The 26,197-nt window shown below is 36.4% G+C and overlaps 4 protein-coding genes across 5 annotated transcripts; 2 read left to right on the top strand and 2 right to left on the bottom strand.

Annotated features, from left to right (window-relative positions):
• Positions 1–4,257, bottom strand: LOC145205221 (very long chain fatty acid elongase 4-like). The gene is made up of 5 exons (XM_080077895.1): positions 4,035–4,257; positions 2,362–2,524; positions 2,035–2,206; positions 1,638–1,765; positions 1–965 (listed from the first exon to the last, which is right to left on the bottom strand). Exons 1-5 carry the CDS (start codon positions 4,199–4,201, stop codon positions 651–653), a joined length of 945 nt encoding a protein of 314 aa, XP_079934021.1. The 5' UTR covers positions 4,202–4,257; the 3' UTR covers positions 1–650.
• Positions 4,258–8,946: 4,689 nt separating this feature from the next.
• On the top strand, positions 8,947–15,607 carry LOC145226080 (glutathione hydrolase 1 proenzyme-like). 2 transcript variants are annotated; one of them, XM_080092263.1, is made up of 12 exons: positions 8,947–9,059; positions 10,010–10,308; positions 10,382–10,521; positions 10,712–10,907; positions 11,105–11,308; positions 11,560–11,669; positions 11,732–11,868; positions 12,020–12,207; positions 12,583–12,674; positions 13,672–13,835; positions 14,640–14,753; positions 14,877–15,607. In XM_080092263.1, the coding sequence occupies exons 1-12, from the start codon at positions 9,009–9,011 to the stop codon at positions 15,024–15,026; spliced, it is 1,845 nt and encodes a 614-aa protein (XP_079948389.1). In that variant the 5' UTR covers positions 8,947–9,008; the 3' UTR covers positions 15,027–15,607. The 2 variants fall into 2 exon arrangements, with proteins under 2 accessions (XP_079948389.1, XP_079948388.1); XM_080092262.1 differs by lacking the exon at positions 8,947–9,059 and adding an exon at positions 9,648–9,794.
• Positions 15,608–16,042: 435 nt separating this feature from the next.
• LOC145226107 (ran-specific GTPase-activating protein-like) lies at positions 16,043–20,598 on the bottom strand. Its single transcript, XM_080092264.1, has 6 exons — positions 20,364–20,598; positions 19,298–19,401; positions 18,824–18,981; positions 17,065–17,193; positions 16,816–16,887; positions 16,043–16,601 (listed from the first exon to the last, which is right to left on the bottom strand). Exons 1-6 carry the CDS (start codon positions 20,370–20,372, stop codon positions 16,366–16,368), a joined length of 708 nt encoding a protein of 235 aa, XP_079948390.1. The 5' UTR covers positions 20,373–20,598; the 3' UTR covers positions 16,043–16,365.
• A 2,112-nt stretch (positions 20,599–22,710) lies between these two features.
• Positions 22,711–26,090, top strand: LOC145218322 (uncharacterized). The gene is made up of 6 exons (XM_080085731.1): positions 22,711–23,511; positions 23,784–23,860; positions 24,311–24,568; positions 24,902–25,035; positions 25,236–25,358; positions 25,494–26,090. Exons 1-6 carry the CDS (start codon positions 23,176–23,178, stop codon positions 25,697–25,699), a joined length of 1,134 nt encoding a protein of 377 aa, XP_079941857.1. The 5' UTR covers positions 22,711–23,175; the 3' UTR covers positions 25,700–26,090.
• The last annotated feature ends 107 nt before the right edge of the window (positions 26,091–26,197 follow it).

The raw sequence follows: 26,197 nt of genomic DNA, 5'->3' as shown, positions 1-26,197 counted from the left end.
TTCTGGTTAAAACTATTTATTTGCATCAGTACAAAAAAATACATGCCGTTAGTAAAAAGGTGAGTGTAACAAACAACAATATTTTTCATAGCCAAAAACAAAGTCACCTAATTTTGTAAGTAGAAAATTTTGACACAGTGACCTAACTAGCAGTGTGCAACTGCTCACACAAATACGGCTTTTATTTCACCGTAAAAGCACTTAAGTGAAGAATCAAAGATAAAATGTTGACAAATCAGTACCTTAAAGTTGTGTTAAAAACGAGTAACGCATATGGTTGTTGCAAATTGTGTTGACAGATGTGCACTTTTTAAGTTAAATTTAAACGTTTAGGAAAAAAGTTGTGCCACAGCCAGCTGCAAAAAGGGGCAAACTTACAACTACAAAATGTTTTCATTTACATCAGCATGATAAAAATGAAAACTAGATAACAAGCTAAAACACTGCAAACCCTAAAAAGAAATATCACATCAACGATATATAATATTCATCAGAAAATGCTTCATTTTGTTTTTTGTTAAACAATGATAATTTATTACATAATGTGTACGAAACACTTGTTACAGTATATTTTAGTGCAATTCTAAGTAATGTATAGTTTTATGGCCATCAAAACCGCCTATATTTACATTGGTGTAAGCCAACTTTTCTCATGGTGTATTGCCATTAGAAATCACTTTTCCATTTTTTGTGCGCTTTCTTAGTGATGATTCATCATTTTCCATCTCTTGTTCTACAATGTTGCTCCATGACAACTTGCGAGAATCTCCATTTACCTTTAGTTCATTTGACTTTTTCATGTCAGGTTTTTTGCTCCTTTTTATGTAGGCTTTCATGTAGAAGTTGCCAAATAGTACGATCAAGGAAATAGCATATGCAATCAGTGCCCAATGCATCCACACTGGCGAGGGGCATTTGACATAGAGGGACATTGAGGTATGGTATATTGCTACACAAAACTGAGACTGAAAAAAATAAAAAAGTTAAATTTAGAAATGTGTAAAAGCATGTGAACTGTGCTGCATTAAAAAATTACACATATAACAGGATACTTACATCAAAGAAATAATTATGCTAAAAAAATCAGGGTTACAATGTGGTCTTGTTTGGGTAAAAAAAAACCTAATCTTTAGGTACAGTAGTTTAAAATAGGACTACTGTCCAGTTATATTGAACGAAAGTGTATGTAGTTTCATAGCCAAAGAAGCAGACAATGGGAAGTCGATGATTTTCACAGGAAGTTTCTGCTCAACAATATCACGAACAGGAAACCAGTGCATTGATACTGTTGGTAAGTTTTGAAGCAAAAACTTTATGAAAGTCAATTTAGGCACAAAGCGGAATATAATTTTAAGTGTTTTTTATCCAATTTGAACATTTCATGCCAAAAGTACTCAAATAACAGATGAAATTTACTGTTTATAATTTACAGAAATGAAAGTCAAAATGGGAATCAAAATGTATACTCCAAAGGTAAGAAACCAAATGAGCATAAAAACTATGAAGATTTAAAACGTTTGACCTTGAGTTTTAGTAAATAATTGACCATCATTTTTGTAATTATTTCACATTTGATAACTACATAAGCATAGCTTTAAGTGAGTTCTACATCATGATGAAATAAACTGAAAACATACCAGTTGTAACATTGTGATGTATCGTTTCCACCAAAGATATTTTTGAACTTTTGGACCCAGAGCAGCCAATCCATAGTATGAATACATTACCACATGGACACTGGAGTTTAGCATGACACCAACAAATGCTAAGAAGAACAAAAACAGATTTGTCAGAAACTATTTTTAAAAAGTTTTTTCAGGAAAGGACAAACAAAATTTTGTAATATAATAAAAAATGTATGGTGGTTTAAAAGTTTAAAAATCACAGAGTTATAGATAAAGTTGCTTGTCCATGTTAAAATAACACAACTATCCAAACAACATTATAGTTGGCATTATTTGGTGTTCTATTCATCACAGACAGCTGGCAATGATTATAATATTAAACCAATATAGAACAGAGTTTTCTCCTTACATTGTCCTCCAGGGACCCATTTTGCACCAATCCACCATAACAGAGGCATTGTGGAATGGTGATAGACGTGCAAGAATGTTAGTTGCCGAGTGTTTTTCCGAAGCACGAAAAGAACAGTGTCAAGAAGCTCAATAATTTTGGAACAGTAGTACCACCATATAGCATTAGCAACCTGTAATACAGTGAAAAAAATGGCATACACAACACAGCTGTTTTGGTCTGTGGCATGTTTAAACTTATTTCACACAAAAGTTGTTATTATGCAACTATTTTGGTCATTAACACAGAAGTATAATACAACACACAAGTTTAATATTCATTTATTACCTTCATTTCATTCGGATCATATGAGTCTTTTCGAAGAGGTGTACACACATAACTGTATCCAGCATTGTAACTACCAGTAAGTGCTTGCTGCACAATGTAGTAGTTTAATGCAACAAGTGCAAAGTTGTAGGCTGGCAAGAAAAGACCAAAGTCAACTGGAGACCTAAACAGGAAAACAAAGCAACAAAACAGATTAATTTTAATTATATAATGGTAATGTTTTTCAAAGGTACTTTGCACAATTAAATCAGATGAAATAAATCCCAGTTTACATTCAATTTATTTTACTCATGTTTTTTTTGTATAAATTTGGATTATTGAGATCCAATTACGTCCCCCCAAAAATTTATTTTGCAAATGTTGTGCGTTGTTTGAGAGCAAACAACAAACGGTATTTAAAAAGAAGCGAATATTATGATGCAATACCTTATGACTAGGGCAATTATTTTTTGACCTAAAAAACGAAAAATTTTGACCTACAAATTGAAAATTTTGACAAATTTTGACCTCAAAAAACTTTTTTTTGACAAAATTTTGAGCTATGAAGAATTCAAGTAGTTAAATAACGCATTATCGTTCAAAAAGTTAAAATATGGCTAGGCTAATCTAACTAGAGCAAAAGAATGTGCAAAAGTCTAACAGAAGGGCAAAAATCTGAACATAGACCTAACCTATTCTGAAAAGGGAATGAGCTAATTAAAAATCACTGCCAAAAAACTGCAGCTAAGACACAACGAAAATTATTCAATACATTTGTATAAACGAAAGATACATGAAGTATCTAAAGCAAAACCGAAGCAAGAGCTGCACCTAACCTGCAGCTGCCGTAAAATGACTTGGGACCTACCAAAATTTTGCACGTTTTGAGGTGTGTTGAGCATCACGCCATATCAACCTAATTGTTTTACTCACTTATTGGTTTATGATTCACAATAATTGGGGCAATGGGCCAATTACAACAGTATAAAGTAGGCTACAAGGTGTAAAACAAATAGTTTGCTGGCAGTGCAACCTCTACAACACCACGACAATGCAGTTTGTAAACAATTTTAACTTTGTAAAAAAATTTGACTTTGTAAACAATTTTGACAATTTTTTACCTATTCTAAAAATTTTGACAAATTTTTGACTTTTTTTGACAAGTCAAAAAATATTTGCCCTACTTATGACACTTAAGACCCCCGCTGCAATTTGGTGACCCCTGGTTTACAACATAGGCATGAGAGACTTCTTGTAGTTCTATTGCGGCAAGTGTTAGAAGAAACAGCCGTTTTTTGCCTGTTTCAGGGGGCGTGAAGTGCCAGACAAACCTCTTAGGGGGGCATGGACAAAAAAAGGTTAAGAACTGCTGAATACACTATTATGACACATTATACCTATCAAGGGTGGGCAACCTATAGCCTGATTGTTATTCCAAGCAAACCTGTTCAAGGTTAATGTTTGAGAAAGCAAGACCCACCTATGCAATATCACTACTTCCTGGCCCGCGCATTCAATATAATAGTGCATGTTTTCAGTCATAAAAAATGGTATATATGAAGCAGTAAAGCAAAAACTATGCAGATAGAGGTAAACTATATATAGTTATTCTATGCAATTCTGACCAGTTAAACTAATTTACAATTTGCATGTCTGCACAGTAAAAAAGGTATAAACAATGTATAATATTTTACCGGTTTTTCATAAACTTGGGACCAATATAGAAAATGACAAGAAAGTACAAGGCAACAATTGCAATAGTTGGGAAAGGAGAATATATAAGTGGCCAATCCGCCACCCGAGGATCAGCAAACTCCAACGTCCATTCATAAAACTTTATCCATTCCAAATACAAATCCATACTACAGGCAGCTTGTCAGACCAACCTATGATAAACACTGAAAAACAAACAGATCACATCAAATGTTTACCAGTGGTACATACCAAGTTTACTTAACAATCAGCACAAGATATGGAGTGAAATAACTCGTGATATGTGATCGAAAGTGTTTGGAACATGTTTTTTTAATAGTGCTTATTTCTTTGTACTTTAACTTAAAACAGTATTTTGTAGCTTTATCCCAAGCAAATGTAATACCATTAGTATTTTAGAACACTATATACGGATCTGTTCATAAGTTTAATGGTGAAAATAACGGCCCAAATAGACGTAAAAAGCGACATGCTTTATTGTTCAAACGTTTCGGCAAATGCTCATGCCATCATCAGTGATATGAAGGCCACATCGCTTTTTACGTCTATTTGGGCCGTTATTTTCACCATTAATCAGTATTTTAATTTTCTGATTTAGTATTTACCCCACGATAAGTTAAACTAAGGGGGCCCGCTTGGCACGCTTCTCGCAAGTATAAAAACTGCGGGCCCACTGTATCTAGTGCTTGGTCTGCCTCTCGCAGGGAAAAACCGCTAACCCACTATATCCAGTGCTTGTCGCGTCTCTCACAGGGAAAAACCGCGGGCCTATTATATCCAGTGCTTGTCGCGTCTCTCGCAAATATATAAACTGTTGGCCCGCAGTTTTTTCTATTGCATGGGGCGTGCCAAGTGCTGGGCCTAGCGGGCCAAGTGGACCAAGTGGGCCCGCAGTTTTAGACGTGACCCGGAGTAGCTTATATAACTTGTTTGTTTTTTAAGTAAACCAGCTTTCGTACATAAATGGTAAAACAGAGTTTTAAATTTGAAATGGATTTTAAGGTAAACTTCATTAAAAAAATCATCCATTTATCTGCATAATGGTAATTCTGTAGCAAAATATTTAATATTCACAGTACATTGCTACATCTTCTAAAGCAAACCCGCCTTTCATACTTCGGGTTTACGTTCATTTAAAAATTCGAAAGTTTTGATTAAATTAAATTTATTTTAGATTCCATGTTTCAACTTTCAAATTTATTAAAAACTTAGAAAACCTTACATATTGTTTATTGGGGATTTTAGTTGCCGCAATTTAACGCAATCTGATGCCTACTATATCAAACATACCATAGGTAAAACCACGCGAATTGCGAACACGCCGCCTGTAATAAGCGTAGCCATGGTTTAAGTTTAAACAACACGGCTCAATAAACAGACACCTGCCATAGAAGTATCCGGTACCTGTGTGTCACTTGGTGTCGCTACAAGTTGTAACAAAAATAAATTTATTGTGGATTACTTCGTTTTAAAATAGGATCTTATGCCAAAAGCGGGAATAGGTTGACAATCACTTAATTATGTGTAACGTAAAAACAAACTTATAATTTGAAAATAAATATCCCATAGCAACCAAATGTGGAGATAAAACAACGCGATATTATTTTTACGATTAAGTAACTCTGTTTAGGGCTATAGGCTACTCGCTATTATGCAGTAAAATTTAACAGTAGCCAATGACAATTGCCTTGCAAATGGGACACGTATTATGTGTCACGAATGATTGTCATTAACTGTAATCTTTGACCTTGAGGACGAGGGTAGCCTACATCTAATCCGCCCGCAAGGGTCCCGACACTTGAGTCAAATGCAGTAAATAGAAATAGTGTTAGTAACCTTTATAAGATAATTTTGTCATAATAATAGCGATCGTACAGGAAATACTTATAAAAAAACGCAGAACGGCCTTTGTCGTAGTGCTGGCGCAAAATTTTTTGAAAAAAATCATTTGACGTAACTATTGATGATGTCGAATTGCAGGAGCATAGCGGGACATATTAGCAGTGGTGTTAATGAACACACAATTTGTCTAACATTGTGCATGCCCTGCTAGGCTAGCAGGTGGTGTGAACTTTTATCCAATAAATGTTTTCGCCACTACGTGGCTGCAAACTGTTTAGCAAGAAGATGTTTAACATTTCAGGAGGTTTGTTACTTTGCTTTAAAATTGCTTACTTTGTTTTATTCTTTCTATTTGATATCGTATGGTATTTCCGAAATTAAAATGGGTTAATGGTTATAGGTTGTTTTGTCAACAAATTTTTTGTTAGTTTGTTAATTTTATTTTTAATACAATAAAACAACAATATTTGGTGACAGTTACAAGAACACGCCATTTAAGTTGATTCGGGCCTGACTTTACACTTCGCTTTAGTCATTTTTTAAATAAATTTAACTAGCTAAGTAGCCAGTTGCTGGACCTGACCTAATGACCCAAAACAGCCCTGAAAGACCCTGTTCAAGTCCAATTGTTTTTTGTGTATGTTGTTTTGGTCTTTGCTGAGGGTTCAATGTATGAACCTGTCAATCGAACTTTGGGGGTTAAATGGGCTTCTCAAAAACGATTCGGGTTCGGGACGGGTTCGGGCTCGTTTCAGGCCCGTTTATAACTCTGGCCTAACTTACTAAGATGGCTCACGTAGTGAATTTGCCCAGCAAAACGAGTGTGCTGCGAATCGATTTGTGATTCAGTCAGCTTGCATGGGACTATATAAAAAGTGAGGCTCATGGGTATAAGTTATCCGCCGCCATGCCAAAGACATATGTAGGGGTTAAATATTGGACATGCTTGCGAATTGATTTTTATGACGAAATTAGTTAATGTGTAACTAGCAGTCGGACTGCATCCACTTTGCTGTGGCCAATCATGATTATTGGTGATACATAAAACTTAGTCATGCTAGAAATATACTTGTGTTTTTCAGGACAGGTTTTATACAGTTGATTCTCTGATGCTTTAAAAAGTTTTGTATGTAGGCCTAAAAGTGTTGGTGCCTTCGGAATTTGTAAAACTGTAAAAATCAAGCTTTTATAGCCTTTGTTTCATGCTTTTTTAACTTTGCGAGACTTTTAAGACATTTACAACATTTGCTAGATTGGTAAGGTAACCTCAGTGGAGAAACAAAGTTGTGTGTTTAGCTTCGTCAAATAATTTTTCGTAACAAATACCTAATCATTTTAGTTCAAAAAGTGATGTTTGCATTTGTATCCACAGTTTGTGTTAAACATACGCATTTTCCTTTTCCTTATTCTTTTGTGCAAATGTTTAAACTTTAACGTCTCAAGCGAGAAATTCGTGGCAGATACGCAGTACTTATTTCCTTTTCTCAAGCACGGCCTGCATGAAAAAGTAAACGGTTCATGTTTGCCATTCCCTTTCAATTGTTCAACGACGATTGTTATTTGTGCCGTTTTACAGCAGTTAATCATTGATGTTAGGGAACTTTGTGCATCTCGTCGTTGTTCAGCAGAAATGTTTCTAGATTGACAAAACATGACGCAGCAGAAAAAAATAGCGTAGTTTAAAATAAGATCGGGTTACAAGGAAATGGATTGTTACAAAACAATTGTTTTGTTGTATGTTTAGCATGCATTCACTTTATCAGTTAAATCTCAGGAAAATTGAGTTTTTGGAACGTATAAGCTACATACAGCCTGAAACGTCTGGCCTATATACATACAAACAAAGATTAACGGTTAAACGTCGACTTTTTTTTATCATAGCAGCATTGTATAAACTATAAAACATAAACCGATTTAAAAATTTGAGGTAGCAAGTGATCAGCTTAGGCATAATTCGTGGCGATAGTTTTTTTTGAATTTTTTTCGATAAACTAGTAAAAAGTACTCGGTGCCAACTGTCACAACCAGTAAACCCAAGGTTGGGCAATGCTATATGACGTCATAAGTGTCTGTCGTAACAATGCGTTTGTGTGGTATTGCAACAGGTTTTGGGCGTGGTGAATTATTCTATGAATACAGTTGAACAGAAAAGTACTGTTTTTTTGGTTATCTCTAAGCGCTGACTTCAGAAAAGGTACGCACGTCGCACTTGTGTGAATATTTGCATACTAGTACGCGACACCAACAAACGATTTATGCTTTAATGCAGGGGTCACCAAACTTTTTTCACTGCGGGCCGGATAAGTTTAATAATGATTCGCGCGGGCCGCATAGTTTGCACGCCCCAGCGCCCTCTTTCCAAACTAAGCCCTCGAGGCGATTTTTATAAGGGGCCATGGGATGGTCTTTCTACAATCCCATTTAAAATCTGGTAATGCGACTGTTAAATTGTACAGTAAGGACTGGATTAATTTTTGAATGTGTTACAAAGTTATCAATACGATTTGGCAAACCAAAAATGTGTTCGCGGGCCGGATCAAATGACCTCGCGGGCAGTGGTTTGGTGACCCCTGCTTTATAATATAAGGCGTTCACGTTTTCAAATAAATTTACAGGAAAAAGAGACACACAAGTTGAACACTGTTGGGTTTTTATTGCATTTGTTTAATGTCGATACATCGTTATCGGTTGTTTAAACGCACCACCAAGCTATATAGCATAATGAGCGCACAACAACATGGAGTTGCGGCTGAAACTGTATGTTTCAGTGGGCTGTGTGCGCCGAGTTTGAGTTGTATTTCATAGTTTACGTAGGATGTGGTACCAACACCAGTTCATAGAACTTTACACACTAATATCCGTCAAACACATATACAGACGGAAAAGATTACGCTGTAAAATCGCTAGCACAGGCACAAAGCAAGTAAACAGATTTCCCTGGCATTCACTAAAAGAAATGTGACACATACGTAACGACATTTACTTTCGTTTGTTTGTTGCAAACAAATTGTTTGCAAAAATTCTCTCAATCTAGTGTAAAATTGTTTTCTTAGATTTGAAGGAGTTCTTATTTTTTTGTAACTTATCAATTTCTGCTCAATTCGCACTCCAAAATGACGAACGGCAATGTTTACAATATGGAAGCCAATCAGACACCGAAAAAAGTAAGTTCCCTATTTTCTAATGCGGTAGTTCTCTAACTTTTTTCTTTGACGCCTTTGGAAAAGTTTTCTGGGCTTGCGACGCATCAGCAAATAAAAGTTAATGAGGAGACTTATTATTGAAGTGGAGTTTATTGATATAACAACAAAAAGCCACGAAACGGAACTATTCTGCGACGCCCTTGGAAAATTGAAACGACGCACCAGGGCGTCGCGACGTACAGTTTGAGAACTACTGTTCTAATGTTTAAAAACCTGCTAGTCATGATGACTAAGGCGCTGTGGTTGGTCATGCGTGACGATTCTGTAAGCGAAACAAGAAAAACAGTGAATCAGCACAAAATCAAAACTTTCTGTTGTTTTCTTCGTCCAGAGTCAGACAGTTGACCTTTTTTGCATAACAGTACATTACTCATAGTTGTTCTCGTTGTCAATTGATATGAAAAATAAGGTATTGTTCAGTCATGTTAAGCAGCACGAAGCAGTTAGTGGTGGCGATGCCGATGGGTGTGCTATAAACATACCATGCCCATGCCATGTGTAAATAATTGAAATGATATATACTGTTCATTTCCATCAATGAAAATCAGTGCTGAATGATTCTTTTTCAGCAATTTTTAAAATTTTAGCTACCTCTTTACACACTACAGTATACATTTTTATGTTGGGACTCTAACATTTGCAATGACAAATGGTGAAAGAGAAACATTTTTTGAAAAGCCTTATCGCTTTCAAAAGGTAAAATACTAAGATTTATTTGTTATTGCATTTTGTCATGTCCAACAATTCATTCAATAAGTAATGTTGCTTTTGGCATGTCTCACAATTGTAGTAGATTTAACAGAAACATTTTGGCATGGTTTTTATTATTGTTTTCAACAAAGTTTGCATTTGTATTTTAAATGTGAAACAGTACAAATAGCATACTCATGTGTGAGCTTTTTTTGTTTCAGTCCAAGTTCAATGCAGGAACATTTGGAATTGGAGTGATTGTCGGTGGGTTAGTTGGTCTGGCATTATTTTTTGGTTTGTATTTTGGCCTTCCACCAAGAGTTGTCACTGAGTCGACAACCTTGTCCCCAACCACTACAACTTCACCACCCAATCATTCTGGTGAATTTTCCCATGCAGCTGTGGCAGCAGATGCAGGGCCATGCTCAACCATTGGCAAAGACTTGTTATTGCAGGGAGGATCTGTGGTTGATGCAGCCATAGGCACAATGCTCTGTGTAGGACTTTTCAGTGCTCACAGGTACATCGTACATGGCTAAGCTTGTTTAGCGCTAAGGACCTATGCAGCATTTTTATTGAAAAATATATTTCAGTTGTGGTATTGGGGGTGGATTTTTTATGGTGCTGTACAACAGAACAACCAATGAAGCGACATTTGTTAATGCTCGAGAAACTGCGCCAGCAGATGCTACTGAAAACATGTATAATGGAGATGGTTACTTGTCTACAAGAGGTGGGTTGCTAATTTAGATTTAAAGGGACAACTTAACAGTTCATTATTTAGTTCTCTTAAAAGCAAACTTTGTTGTCAGATTTATTGTTTTGACTGTCAGTGTTTGTAATGCAGTGATGAAAATGTCAAAAACTTCGTAAAAAGTTGTTTTCCCTTTCCCTTCTGTAATATAATTAATGCTCTGTTTTAGGTGCAATGGCTGTTGCTGTACCTGGTGAAATTGCTGGGTATTGGAAAGCACACCAAAAATATGGAAAATTGCCATGGGCGGATTTGTTTCAACCATCTATTGATCTTGCTGAGTTTGGTTACGAAACTCCTAAAGCTCTGGCAATCGCAATTGAACAACAAAAAGATGTAATACAAAACCGTACTTACAACTTGTGGTATGACTTTAAGATTTGTAAGATTGTAAATCTGGAAGTATCCTGATAATATATTTAATTTAAATGATAATCAAGTACTCATAACTGAACTCTTTTTATAATTAACCGATGTCAGAAATCAACTTGCAGCAACTACATGTCCGTAGCATTTTTAAATGTTTTATCTGTCGCAATGCCTTTAAAACACATTTATATAGGCCTATCTATGAAAATGATGATGGAAGTTTAAAGAAAGAAGGAGACATTATTAAACTCCCTCAATTGGCAAAAACCATGAAGGCCATTGCTACTGAGGGAGCATCAGCATTTTATAATGGCTCTTTGACTAAAGACATTATTCAAGATTTGGAAGATGCTTATGGAAAAAATATGTTAACTGAAGACGATTTAAGGAATTATGAGTCAGTAGTTTTATATCACTTCAGGGACTTTCATAGATTAAATAGATAGCATTTTGTATTCAGTTCTTGTGTTAGTAGATGTTTTATAGCTTACATATGATCAAATAAAAATATAACTTCATAAACATTCATTTTGTATGTTTGTGTTAAAAACAATTAAATCAATGGCTTCCTTTCATATACTGGTAACATTCATCTTTCAAAAGGTCATAATTTACCATTGTGTTTTTCTGACCAAATTTTTAATTTAGAGTTGATGTAAAACCAGCACTCAACATCACAGTAGACCAAGTGACAATATTCTCAGCTGGACCTCCAGCAAGCGGAGCCGTATTAAGTTTAATGGTCAACATTTTGGATGGTAAGTTTTGGCGAAAGAAAGAACGTCTGGATCAGGTAACAACCTTATCTTTTTAAACATAGGTTATGATTTCACACCAGACGACATGAAACCTGAAAACAAGGTCCTCACATACCACCGGATAGTGGAAGCATTTAGATTTGCTTATGCTAAAAGATCTTCTCTTGGTGATGATAGACTCAACAAAACTATTACTGCTGTAAGTTGACATGAAAACCTATATGATATGATAAAAATGTTCCATCATTTTGTTGGTTTTATTATTGTGAGCAAAATGTTACTCAACAAGTATCAGCAAAGATCATTTCAACTTAGGAATTTCTTCATTAACACACACCTACTTTTATCAGATTGTTCAGAACATGACGTCAGATTGGTATGCAGACACAATCCGTGAGAAAATAGTTGATGCTCATACTATGCCTGTGTCATACTATGAGCCCGACTTTCAACTTCCAGACGACTCTGGCACTTCTCATATGAGTTTGTATGGTGAAAACGGCGACGCAGTAGCGCTAACAAGCACAATTAATCTCTAGTAAGTGGAAGATTGTTGTGTTTACAAGTGGTTGTACTTGTGTTGGTGCAAGGCGTCTCTGATAGTAATCCTGGCCGACATACTTTCAGATTTGTAAACTACTTTGTCACCGGGCAAAAAATACTCAACACATTTGCATTCTTGGTATAGGCGTGTTATACCAAATATTTGTAAATCATTACCTCTTTAAAGCAAGTGAGGAATAAGATACATAAAACGCAACTGTAATTTTTCTCCAATATATAACTTCCTATAAAATGCGGTAAAGTAGGAACACACATGTAGTAAAGCTTGGACATTTTTGATATATTTTTATTTTTTAAGCAGTGCTAAACTAACACAGATTAACTAACATATCAATGATTTTTATTTCAGTTTTGGAAGCAAGGTGCGCGGTAGCCGGACAGGAATCATTTTCAACAATGAAATGGATGATTTTTCTTCACCAAACGTCACGAATTCCTTTGGTTAGTATTTACCATAGGTGTGCCTTGTAGGCACAAGGATAATGTGACCTGAATGGTTCCTTTACACTGCACAATATGTGCTTCTTAACCATGCAAAAGTTTTGTTCATAAGATTGTTTCGCTTTACGTTCCACTAACTTCGTGCGCAAGAATGTGTTGGAAAATGCAAAGGTTCTGTGTAAATGCTGGCTATTTTGTGTAGGAAAATCTGGGCTAGATATGTCAACGAACTGCTGTTTTCAAATAAATGAAAAGTCATAGCTGAATGTTAAGAATAACGGGTGTGTATAACCTAAGTGTGTCATCGTTAAGCGCCTGAATAATTTGGGTCACTTTTGCTTAGTTGGTTACTACACGTACTCGTTAAATTGGGTACCACCATGTAATTCTCAACAAAGTTCAAGCAGTTCGCAGATCTTTGACAGTTTAAAAAAAATTCATTGGCACGTGTTAAAAGTTGCGTCTAAACCAACAGTCTCCAATGTAATACCATGCCTTGTGAAAATCGTTCTCCTGTTTTCAAAAGCAATTTAGCCATAAAATGTTGAAAAATACAGTGTTTCGTCCATTATCTGGTCTATTGTTTTGTGAAATACGGTAAGCAAAAAACGCAACTTATTTTATTTGCAACAAATAGAACAATTGTTTTACGTTACACCTTTAAAATATAAGACTATCACAAAAATGTAAGAAATTGGATCGTTTTTCAGCAATGAGGCTTCACAGTTTTTTTTTCTAATTTCCACCTCGTAAAACCGTTCATTGGGCAACCGGACAATCCAGTGCCGAATAAACGGAATACGAATAAGGAAGGAAGCTATGTACTGTTTAGGGCCCGATGCCTAATATAAAATATATATGCAAACATGCACAAGCTTTCGGAGTTGACAGTGCTGATATGGATAAATGCCACCCCTTCGCTTTTGTTATAAACGTGATCCTTGTGTATGTGTATTTGCAACAATACAAACACTGACATATATTTTTGTTTTGGTAGGAGTTCCGCCATCTCCATCGAACTTTATCAAACCCGGCAATCGTCCCATGTCAAGCATGACGCCAATCGTCGTTGTACGAGCAAACATGAAAACCGGCGCCAACGATGTATTCATGATTGATGGGGCTGCTGGTGGAACTAAAATTACAACATCCACTGCTATGGTAGGTGATAAACTACGTTGCGCACCGAGACTAGCAGGTTAAAAATAGGTCAAAATGTTTTAACTAAAAATGGAAGTATTTTCCAAGTTACGAAAACTGCCGCTAATATTCTTGAAATATATATATTTCGCCTAATGGCATCTTCTGTTCCTTATTCAAATAGAAAATGTTTTAAATTCAACTTTGAACATGACAAAAGTCATATATGAAAAGAGTAGGCCAACTGATCCTCACTGACTTGCGTATTGTAACTCTTCAAGTCAGAGATTTAAGCCAGAACCAAGACCCAATTTTCGTAAAGCCTGAACTAAAGTTATAAATTCTAATGTAATGGGAAATTAAGGCACAAATGCAAGAGTAAAGGAAGGCCCGAATTGACCCGTGAATGTTAAACCGACCGGTAAAGGGGGCCAAACTTACAACCCAGGTTTATACCAAAACTTTTTTTTTTTTCTGAATGTATTGACACTATTGACGGCTGTACAAACTGATTTTTTGGCTCACTGCGGAATTTTCGCAAGTAACTTTTCCATCGACTAAGTTTCGAAATTTTGAAACGAGTAAAAGGCTAATCATTTGTCAGTAACAGGAACACATATAAAGGTGTTAAAACATTTTCAATAAGCTGTATTCACAATTTATCGGGCTGTTACGTTAATGATTTATATAGGGCGTTTCGTGTTTTACAAAAACAACAAAATCGAGAGCGATGCAATCGGCTGTAGGCACCTGGTGATTTCAGTTTTAAGCACATTTTAATTTGAGGACACAATCTGGCCGATGCCTAACCAATATTGTTTGTAGACTATGATGGACTGCCTGTGGTTTGGTGCAGACGTTGTTACAAGTGTTGAACAGAAACGAATACATGATCAATTGATGCCGAATGAAACGGTTTTCGAAGACGGATTTGACGAAGTAAGTTAGAAAAAATTACAACATTAGCACTGGGGCCAAATTTAAGTCCTTAAAAACAAAAACGAAAAGTGCAGTATTGCAGAACAGAAATTTCCGGCTGTACAAAAAACTCCATATTTTTAGGAAGTTATAAAGGGAATGGCGGAAAAGCAACACAACATTGCAATGTCGGCTACAGCTGGTTCTGTGGTTCAAGCTATTGTTGTCAAGGCAGATGGAAGCATTGAAGCTGCCTGTGATTCCAGAAAAGGGGGAGCACCAGATGGTTATTAACCTATGCATGTCTGATCAAGCGATGTTTTACAAGTTTTGTTTGGTTTTAGATTGTGTTGATAATTTTGTGTGCACTTAAAAGGTCAGTAACAATTTTTTTCTTTATTTTTTAGTATTAGACTTTTTTTAAAACCACCAAACTTTTTGCATTAAATGGCACAATGGCACTAACACAAACACATTTGCCACAAATAAAACATGTAAGTAACAAATGTGTTTTGTATTATCGCCGCAGGTGGTTTAAACAAAAATCAGTCTTGTGGTGTTGTTCTTCATTGTTTTCCTTTAGCGTTTGAACAATCCTGTTTTATTTAGATTGAACTTAATGGTGCATGTCAAATACATTTTACAATACCTCATATCTACTAACTTCATTTAATTCCAACTGTGTTTTAAACTCCAAAGCAATTTTAACATTCCTGTTTTTTGAATTTATTCTATTATGCATATTCATATTTGTGTGAATCAACCTACAATTGTTGTGATTTTGTGCCAAAAATTTACTGTCAGAAACTTTTTTCTTGTTAATAGTGTACAAATTTTTGTGTCCCTGAAGTAGATAATACAAATAATAAACTGTTTTGCAAACTTGTTTATTATAAAGAGGTTTTGTAATAGTTTGTTTGATGTCAATACGCTAGCAGTTAACTTCCTGAAAATGGCAATTGGACAACATGGTACACAACCAGAATTGTTTGCTTCATGCATCCATCCTAAAAGCAGTAGTTGTAATTATTTTAGAGTTGACATTTTGCTGAACTGAGCAGCAAATCCATTAAGCATTGTTTCTTAACCTTTTTCCTTGCTGCACCCCTTTCAAACCAACCAATTTCGCACCCCCTTGGGTTTTTGTATTTATATAGAATAGGCCTAACCAACCTTATGATTCAGCATCCCCGCACCCCCTAGGAACAATTCTCGTACTCCTTGGGGGTGCATGCACTCCTGGATATGAATCCCTGCATCAAGCATTAAACTCGAAATATTTCAAAAACTCACCAGCAAATGCATTGCAGTGAAAGGTATTTTGTACTTTATTGTGGATTAACACTTCACGAAAGTGAGGTTTGGTCGCTTGAAAGTTGATGAACAAAATCACACAATGAAATCTCGTGGGGAATAGTTAAAACTTGAAAGGCAGGAGACTGGGCATTAAAAACACTAACATAAAAATTCTGCAGATGGGATATACTGAAAAAAATGGGTGGCTCTTTGTACTGGGAAGTATTGGGTTTTGTTTTTGAACTTTGAATACATTACAGATCAGACTAAAATAATACAAATTAGGTTGTTTAATAGATGTTTGGGTATTATTACCTAAATACAAACATAAGGTAGTCTATTTTTCAGGTGAATCTTCTACATTGGATTTTGTTTGTTCTTTAGCATCCCCAGTATTTTTGCTTTCCTCAGAAGTCGTTGCTTGGTCAGGTTCCGATGACTCAACATTTAAGTTTTCAAGCTTTTTTGTTATCTCAACAGTTTTTTCTGCATCATCATTATTTTTTTCAGTTGAAGATGATTCCTCCGATTCTTTGGACGACTTTTCTTCATTGTTAGTAGGAGTTTTTATTTCTAAACAGTAAGAAGTCAAGGTATAAAGACAATTTGTTTCAGGTGTTAAGAATTAAACATATTACTACTGAAAACAAGACGGAACAAGCCTACTTTTTCAAACGTAACAAAAATAGCAGCTAGAAATCTATGCTATGTAAACCACTGTGGATATTACACAAGTGACACTAACTACTTCATGTACAAACAAAATTTAACTGATCCTTTAATTAACCTGATTCTTTTGCTTTTTGGTCCTTCAACATCTGTTGGCATTCACAAAACTTCTCCTTAAATTCATTGGCATCTGAACACAAAACACTTGAAACTTTATCAACTATAAAAGTGACGCTACACGTTGGAGTAAATTTTAGTGTTTATTACAGGATCTTTGATCATGAAGCACTGTTGCTTCAGCAATAACTATAGGTTTAAAATGAACAAAAAAGTAAACCAGAAATGAGAAGTAAACTCTATCACTTACTAGTAGAATTAAGAAATCGTATTGCTAGCAATTCCTCCCTTGCTTCACCTTCAGCAAAATCTGCAAATGTTGTCCACACCCACGCTCGTTCACTCCCGCAATTTGGTACCAATTCCATGCTTGTATCCACTAAATTAAATTTGTACAGGGTTTGATTACAAACAATAATGTTTGAAAAATGTAGCTTTTTATGTAGCCGATACACATGTACCTGGTATAATATAAACTTGAAATGTCATCTCACATATGCCCCTGATACCCTTGGCTTTGCATCACACATTTCAAAATTTGTACTTTTAAACATAATACATTACGGTTATATATATATTAACTAGTGATGGGACGGGTACTCGGTACTTGGTATCGATGGTATCGAACGATTTCAGTGGTATCGATGCTCGTACTCGGTATCGAAATATTTTGTCTCAGTTTTCGATACCAACGTGCGAGTACCGAAGGCCGATTTACACCGTAAGAATACGGGCAACTTTATGCCAATATTTGCTTCGGACAGCACAAAATCGGGGAAAAGTTCCGCCAGGTTACGTATATTTTTTTTGCTATCACGTGGTGATTACATTTTTCGGCGTGTGTGCACGCCTGTACCCCGACCATGGCAGATAAATTAGCCATTGATATACAACTAAGTACAAGACTACACTTAAGTACTCGGTAATCGTACTCGGTATCGAAGGTATATACATGTGATACTCGTACTCGGTATCGGTACTCGCTTCAAAACCTGGTATCGTCCCATCACTAATATTAACTCATTTTTGCAGAACATAGCCAGAATGGAGACATGATTAAAAGCTTATAAATTAGAAAACTCAAATGACTGTCTATAAACAAAATGAAAGATATTTAAACAATAGTTTTTGATGTAAGCAAACACAACACAACATTTTACTACACCTATGCAAGTCATATAAATCAGGGGTGTCAAACTCGTGGGGTCCGAGGGCCACATTGCAGTTTGAAAATTATGCCGAGGGCCGCATGTGATTTTTAATCAAGTTTTATACACTCAAACAACCTTTTCGCAACGACGGTCGCATTGCAGATCCTTATTTCACCAACAGGCGCCAATTACCTGCTGGTTTTTGGTTTAAAATTACAGAAGTAAAGAAATAGGTTTATATCATATATATACCATCTATTGACGCCCCAAAAGCCCAGATTAATTTCCAACTTAATGCACAGATTGAGCTGCACAGCATGAAGATCAGTTTTAACTGTTTATTACGTCATAATCTATATTGTGACGCTATTGGTGCCTGCTTTTTCGCATTGCTCGCACACAATAGGCCTACAAAAAGTCTGACGCATATTGCTGCTAGGCTAGTAATACTCTTTTCAGTAACACAAAATCTCTTTAGAGCAGTTTGAAAATCAAAAGTTTTGCCAAGGATTTTAATTCCATCACGGCCGCTAGTACATTTTTTTAATGAACATATGTTTCGGCGGCATAAACTCGTTTCTGCGGCCGCATGTGGCCGTACGGTTTGAGGAACGGTTTAATTACTATTGTTTCTATTCATAACATATGAATTATTATTTATAAATTAAATTTCTCTAAATGTCTGTTTAAATAATAGCTTTCACTTTGAAAAGTAAGAAAACTTCATTATAATTAGATAAAAATCTGACAAAATACTACATTTGTCGTTGAGTGTTCGTGGGCCGCATTGGAGGGCTTCGTTTGACACCCCTGATATAAATAATACATCCATACAAGCAGACATAAAACATTTCTTACAGTAATGGTTTGCACAGGTTTTATAAGTTTTGTCACGTCTCATAACAAGTCGTATTTTCGAATTTTCGCGATGCTTGAGTAACTTCACATCTCCAGTTCCCCTTTCCTTCCATTCTGGAGGGTCTGACTCTCGGGCCCATCGAAATAACTTTGCTCGCCTGCAAAACACAAGTAAGTCCTCTCAGAAAAGATTGCGTAACATGTACACAAAATAATTTAACAAGAAATGTGTAAAACTACAGCCCATTGACAGATTTAATAAGAGAGGTATTAATTTTTGGAGGCTAAAGCCCTGTCAAAAGACAGACAAAATATGTAGATCTATACTAAATCTATACTGAGCATTTAATTGGGACTATAATAGGTTTGTTGCTGTTTTGAGTGGCCATGATTTTTAAGAAGTTATATTTGACCAGCCAAAAAGATGTCTTTTAGCCAACTTTTTGGATGGTTTTAGGACGGCAAGAAACTCACATTTTGAATAAAATATCTTCATCTTCTTCCAACGTTGGTGTAACTTGTTCAGGTAGTGAAATAATTGGTTCGTAATGTGGATCATGTACTTCGACAGTTTCAACCTGACATAGAAAAGAAAAAAAACAGGTTCAAAATCTCGGAAGAGAAAATCAACACTCAAACTCAATTTCTAAAAAACAAATCAAGTGATCAAAAATAATTGAAAAAACAACAACCACAAGAGCTCGTTTATAAATTTTTATGGTCTGGAGCAGTGCTTTTCAACCGGGTGTATCGTACACCCCAGGGTGTACAATAATTTTTAAAGGGTGTACAACTTTGATGGGGTGTACTGGGGTGTACCATATACAAAACACCTACGACCAAGTATCATACCAGGCAGGTTTGTGTTTTAGAGCGGAGTGTACAATACATGGTACACCTGTGTCAATTGTACGCAGCTTGCGGATTATTATTACATTTGTGATGTCATACTTTTATTACTATTATATTTGTGACGTCATACTATAATATTTCTCCTGTTAGTCATGATTCTTTAAATTGCATTAAAAAGTAATCTCAAGTTACAGTTTTGGAGGGTGTACAATGTGTGAGTAAATGTTAAAAGGGTGTACCATTTCAAAAAAGGTTGACAAGCACTGGTCTGGACTGGAGTAAATGCCAGTTTGATAAGGAAAAGATGTAGAGTTTAGAAATAATCAAGAAAAAAAGTTTTTTGATGGAGTTGATCATACAATTTTTGACAATACAAATTTTTAAGTAACTGAAATTCGCAGAGGCTAACTACCTTGCCACAGAAAAAACGTTCTGAATGACTAGTCTGCAGATGACAGCTGCACGCACGTCTGTTTGTGAAAAAAATTGCACGCCAAGTTTTTTTAGGTTGCACATGAAAATTTTGCATCAAAGGCATTTAATTGTCCTGCCTTGACCTGCTTGTTTTGCGTCCGCTAAAGTTGGCCTTGCACGCGAACTTATAAACGTCTTAAATCTTGTCGGGAACTGCCATGTTCTGCAGACTGGCTGAATGCCAGAATAGGTTTAGGTTAGTCTTTTTACTTACCGCAGCCATTCTTCTTTGCTTACACCTCGGAAGGACGAATTTTCAATAAAATGTTGTGTCAGAAATTATGGGCGAATTTCAGCTTTACCAAAGTTGATACAAAACAGCGTATGTTTTTTCTCAAAACGCGAAAAAGTAGAAAACGTGCAACTTTCACCAGACTTGGGAAAAACAGTTTAATCGGATGAGCACTGCGAAGTTGTAAGAAAAATGAATCAGCAAAACCAGGGGTGCCCAACCACTGATCTCTATAAAGGGTTTATAGAGATCAGTGTGCCCAACCCGTCGATCGCGATCGACTGGTCGATCTCGGACTGATCTCAAGTCGATCGCGAGGGTTGCAGATTTTTTTTTAAATAGTTGCTTTGTAACGCGTTGCTGTACATAGATGACTTTATTGTGTGAATTAATCATAAGGATATGTTAATAAGTTCATAAGTAGGCTCTTTGTTACGTTACAAAAGTAATAGTTGCAGTAGTAATTGTTACTTGTTCTGGTACTCGCTATGTCTTTTCTAATTTGCATTGGAATGGTAGATCTCGAGGGTTGGACTACCTCAAAAGTCGATCTTGAGTCAAAAAAGGTTGGGCACCCCTGAGCTAAACCAACAGAACATTACTGAAATATATATATATATAAATAGAACATAAATTAATTGGCTTAGGTTTGAAGTTTCAGGACTTACAAGTTAAACAAGAAATTGTATACAATAACGACAGCTTGTTAAGTTATGTACTGCGTATTATGTTTTTGACAGGTTGTGCTGCAAAAAGTTGCTGAATGAACCCCACTGTTTTGCAAAACAGAGGGCGTTCATTACGTGGGATAAGTGCCGGAAGTTATGGAAAACATAGTCTATTACACATTATAATGTAATGATAATACAGCTTTACTTCGTGAGTAAAGCAATGTTTCTGCTGAAAAATGTGTGCGCCGTATGTAAGGTATATAGTTGCACTACTGCTTTATAAACTAGTGCACGATTTGACAGAAACACGACCAATAGGTCACGTATTGGTTTCTTTCAAAGTTAAAACAATCAGGTGAACGAAACACCGCGAGGGGATTTTACGCGAGTGATCTAAAGTCTTACCCGGTTTAACGTTTTAGGATGCACTTGCATAGGTTCTTACCAAAGTTTAGTCCATATTATTGGTTGATAATAGTATTTTGCACGCGCCTATCGGCTCCGAGTCACATGACCAACTGCTAGTATTTAATTGCTTGAAATTCAAACTATTACATGAGGGGTGCACAACCTTTTTTATACGACTGCCGCATCGCAGATTCTCATTTCACCAACGGCTGCTATTTACCTGCTTATTTTTGTTTTAAAATTACTGATGTAAAGAAATTTGTTTACATATATACATATATAAATTTCTTCAGATTTTACGATGTTTCCTACTATACCGCGACAAACAAATCAAAATATCCACGGTGGCCGCCACCGTGCTTTGCAAACCCAAGGTAGCGGCGCCACCCCGCCACCGCCCACTCGGCGCCTATGGTTGGCTCTGTAGATTCTGTCTCTTGAACCAGTTTTTCAATTGAAGTTGATTGGTGCACTATTACTGACTATAAAATGCGTCGTAACCCGACACTGATAATTTAGATACAGGTTCTTGATGATGATTACGTTTTGGGTTTAAAACAACATTTTATGATAAAGTTGTATCGACGTTGCAGTGTGTAAATTAACAGTATGGCTATTGCTCTAAACCAGGGGTTACCACAACCTGTGGCGACAGGGACGAGTTTATGCGATCGTGACATAAGTAATACTGCAATTATTATTTGTTTGGATTTTAAATCTGTTCCAAACATATTTTGTGGGACATAAAAGAGTATTATCAGCCGAGCCCTAGTAGGCATATGTGTCCGACTTTTTGTACGCCTTTCTTGTGTGCAAACAATGCGAAAAAAAGGCACCACACGCGTCACAATATAGATAGTGACGTCATCAACAATAAGACTGATCGTTAGACTGTTCAAGCTCAATCTGTGCATCAAGTCAGAAATTAATCTTGGCGCTTCAGGCGCCATTAGATAGCATATATATACGAGGTAAACCTACTTTTTTCATCAGTATTTTATAAACAAAAACAAGAAGACGTTGGCTGCCGTTGGTGAAAAAAGTATCTGCGATGCGGCCGTTATAGCGAAACGGTTGTGCATCCCAGAGTTGCAAGTCGGGCCGGGCTTTTCGGGCCGGGTTCGGGCTTAGGTATTTGTCAGAAAACGGGCCTGACTTTACGTTCCGTTTCCGCCATTTTTTAGTAACAATTCTCTGGCTTTGACCTAATGCCCACCCTACTCTAAAACGTATTGTTTACCCCATTGTTCATTGTGTTTGTTATCTTTTCTCTGTTTTTCTTTCTCATACTTTGTCGCAAGGCTTTCGTGGATAAGCCTGTCAATCAAAATTTCGGGCCTAAACGGGCTTCTCAAAAACGTTTCGGGTTCGGGCCGGGCTTCGGGCTTATACTTTCGGGCCGGGTTCGGGCTCAGATTTCGGGCCCGCTTGCAACTCTGGTGCATCCCTGCTCAATACAAAAAAAGTTTGCTTTTGTTTGTGCGTAACTGTCCTAAATTAATGTTAGAGTTTGCTTGACCTTCTGTGTAAAAGCCAAACATAACAAATGACGTGGGTCGAAGCATTAATTAGCATGAGTCACAGTTACACACCGGAGAAGATAAGCTTGGAAACGAAATGAAATCATATTTGTTTACATTACAGAGTTCGATTCAGGCAAAACAACATTATGAAATCCAAGCATTCGTTAGGTGAAGTAACTGAAGTCAGAAGTAATGGAAATTAAGCCTGAAGCAGCAGGTGTGAAACGTTTGAGACCGATATCTCGAAAACGTCGACGAACGCGAAGTACTTGTGGGCCTCTGTTTGACAAAACCGCCACTGACAAAATTTTGTCAAAAGACTTTGAATCACTTACTTTGTTGGAAAAGGCGCACATTTTTCGGACTAGGTTTCCTGAAAAGTTTCAAGCGAGGCAGTTAGAGATTAAGGAAAGAAATGACGAGCTAATTGGGATTTTTAAGTGTTCATCTTTTTTGGAGCAACATTACAAACGCATTGAACATATCCGGGAGGAGGTTGCAAAGGATGAGAAGGAGCGAAAAAAGAAGGTACAAACTTTTATGACCAGCAAAGTATGTCAAAATCTAGTGTGCTCAGTTATGGTTTCGAAAGTTTTCGCAACAAAACATAAGCGAATGTTTTGAGCTTTTTAACAAATCTATTTTGACATACGATTTGCTGCACAAAACTTGGTCGAAACCAGCTTAAAACTTCTTTATGTAACTATAGTTATGCAAATATACCGCACAATACCACGTCCAAGAATTGTTTATACACAACTTTTAATAAATAATGATCAACATGTAAACATTTATTGCAGCCCCGAATCATATCAGTCGAAATTAAGTTCGAACAGGAGAGTAAAACTGCTACAGAAGTAATTCACAAGCCCAGGAGGTACTTTAAACATGCGCATGTTCTTTTAAGTGGAAAAATGGCATTGCACTGTAAAGATTGTTTTTTTTTAGAAATATACTAGTTGTTATCTTGCCTACGACTTTGATACATTCAGTTTAATGTCCGGCTCTACACGTTATATGTTAAATGAGGCACGTGCCTCCAATAGCAAGCCTTTACATGACAAATATGGATTTTTTTTTTATATATTACAAAACAAAACTGCCAAATAGCTTATGGTTGCAACAAATGCTCTCGTCCCCAACAGTAGGAAGCGTCAAACAGTTAAATCAAGCTTTATCTATAGATATACATCTATAGACATTCAATGTAAACAGTATACGCAAGCCTTTTGGTACTTTCGATTTGACTACGCTAACTATAGGCAAGCCGTGCCTGGCTAAAACCATTTAAAAAACTGAAAGATATATTTGTTAAAATCTGTTCTAGTGTCAGTTTCGGGGCAATGCAACCAAAAGCTGACAATCATTTTCTAACAATCTCCAATCCACGTCGAAGTTCGAATACATGCGAACTTATTGCGCACGTCGTATCGGGAGATTGCCTTTTCAACGGTTTGGGTGATACGGCAGAAAGATATGAAAAAAGTTGGGTCTCGGCAACACTGCTTCCTAGTGCAGGGACAAAACCTACCGTGACCCAAATGAAAAGCGAAAATTCGAACATGAACCTTTTAGGTCAAGTGAGGTAAGTTTATAACAAAGAGATGTTTTCTGGATTAAGCATGGATTGCATAAATACGTTCGAAAAAATAGGGACTCCTAAGGGTAAAAATACATTATAATTTTCAAGTTGGTAATGGGCGCGATTTGGCAGGAAAAAGTTTACCACTGCATCCCTGGTGTTTTTCGGATTCATGCAAAGAGTCATTCAAGCAGTCAAAGCTCTGAAAACTGAATTCATAACGTCACAATAAAACTAAACGATACACCGACTTATAGTGTGGAAGCAGATAGTATAGGTCTATGTATAGCCCAAAACATATTTCTTCTGTTGTAATTCGCTTGGATATTTTTCCAGGTGGGAAACCACTTTTGTGTTTCGTGGATACAGTGCTGAAGAGATGGCAAACAAGTACATTAAGTTTGTGGTAATGGGAAAAACACGCCAAGACAAAGTGTGCGTGGGACAAGCCATTATATCAGGGCTTAAAGGTAACACATTTGGTGTGATCATGAATATGGTGCAACTCACAATTTAGGTTTAACTGTATATTGTGAATCGTCTGAAAACAAAATATGTAACAAAACAATAACTAGCATCTGCCCTTGCTGTTATTTTCCTCATTAAGCTTATGACCAGATACATGTATGATTTGCAAACAATATTTCGTGCAAATAAATTTTCGTTGCAGCTGCAATTGATGTTGAAGACTGTCAACCACGAAAACCAAGATCAGAGGAGACTCGTTATCTCACGGACGCATTCAACCACCCTGATAAGACAGTGAAAGCCGAGTTACGTTTGCATCGTCCAGGTTAGTTGCCCCGATTTTCACGCTGAAGTGTTTCTGCAGCAACCTAAATGCTATGAACCAAGCTGTGGTCACTATTTGTTCTCTGGACCCTTAATCAAGAAGATCTTATTTCAATTCTGTTTCATATTTTGCCAGGACCTTTAGGATTGCGTGCCACCGACGTTATGTACGACTCATCAGACGAGTGCGATGTTGAGGAAAAGCAGAATGGCGTTGATGTAAAACTGGAAGCCAGGGACCGCAATATGAGACGAACCAGCATTCGAAGGAAAGTGGTCAAGGCCGAAAATGCACACAAACAAGCATTGCAAAATGTGATATCTAATTCATCATTGAATTAATCATGGCCTGACATCAGAACATATAGAAGCGAAACCTAAAAAACAAATGACGTACACACGTGAATGACGTACACAAAAGTTACCAGACCACTTCATAAATTTTGAAAGAAAGTAAAAGATACTATGATATATCGTTATGGCTTGTGATTTAATTGTTTAATCATCACTTGAGATTCAACCGATGATGTGACTCAATACAAAGCCCATGTATTCTTTGAAACAACAGAGTCAACAATTTATGAGTGCAATGAATTGACCAAAACTCCAAATACAGACTTGATTTAAAGCTTTTTAGCCATTACCTTGATCAATACATTTTACTTTTTTATTTATTCTGTAGTGCGTCTAGTTGTGTAAGATCCAGCAATAAACTTTCCAAATGTCATGCTTATGTTCGAAGTCGCTTTGTGGTAAAACAGAAAATATAGGTCACTTTAAATTTGCAGATAAGAGTGTCGTAATCAGGTTAAGGCATGCATCTATGTGCATGTTATAGGC

Source organism: Phallusia mammillata, chromosome 1, assembly GCF_965637545.1.
Source record: "Phallusia mammillata chromosome 1, kaPhaMamm4.hap1.1, whole genome shotgun sequence".
NCBI lineage: Eukaryota > Metazoa > Chordata > Ascidiacea > Phlebobranchia > Ascidiidae > Phallusia > Phallusia mammillata.
Note: the sequence above shows the minus strand (reverse complement) of the source record. Positions and strands in the feature narration are given on the sequence as shown.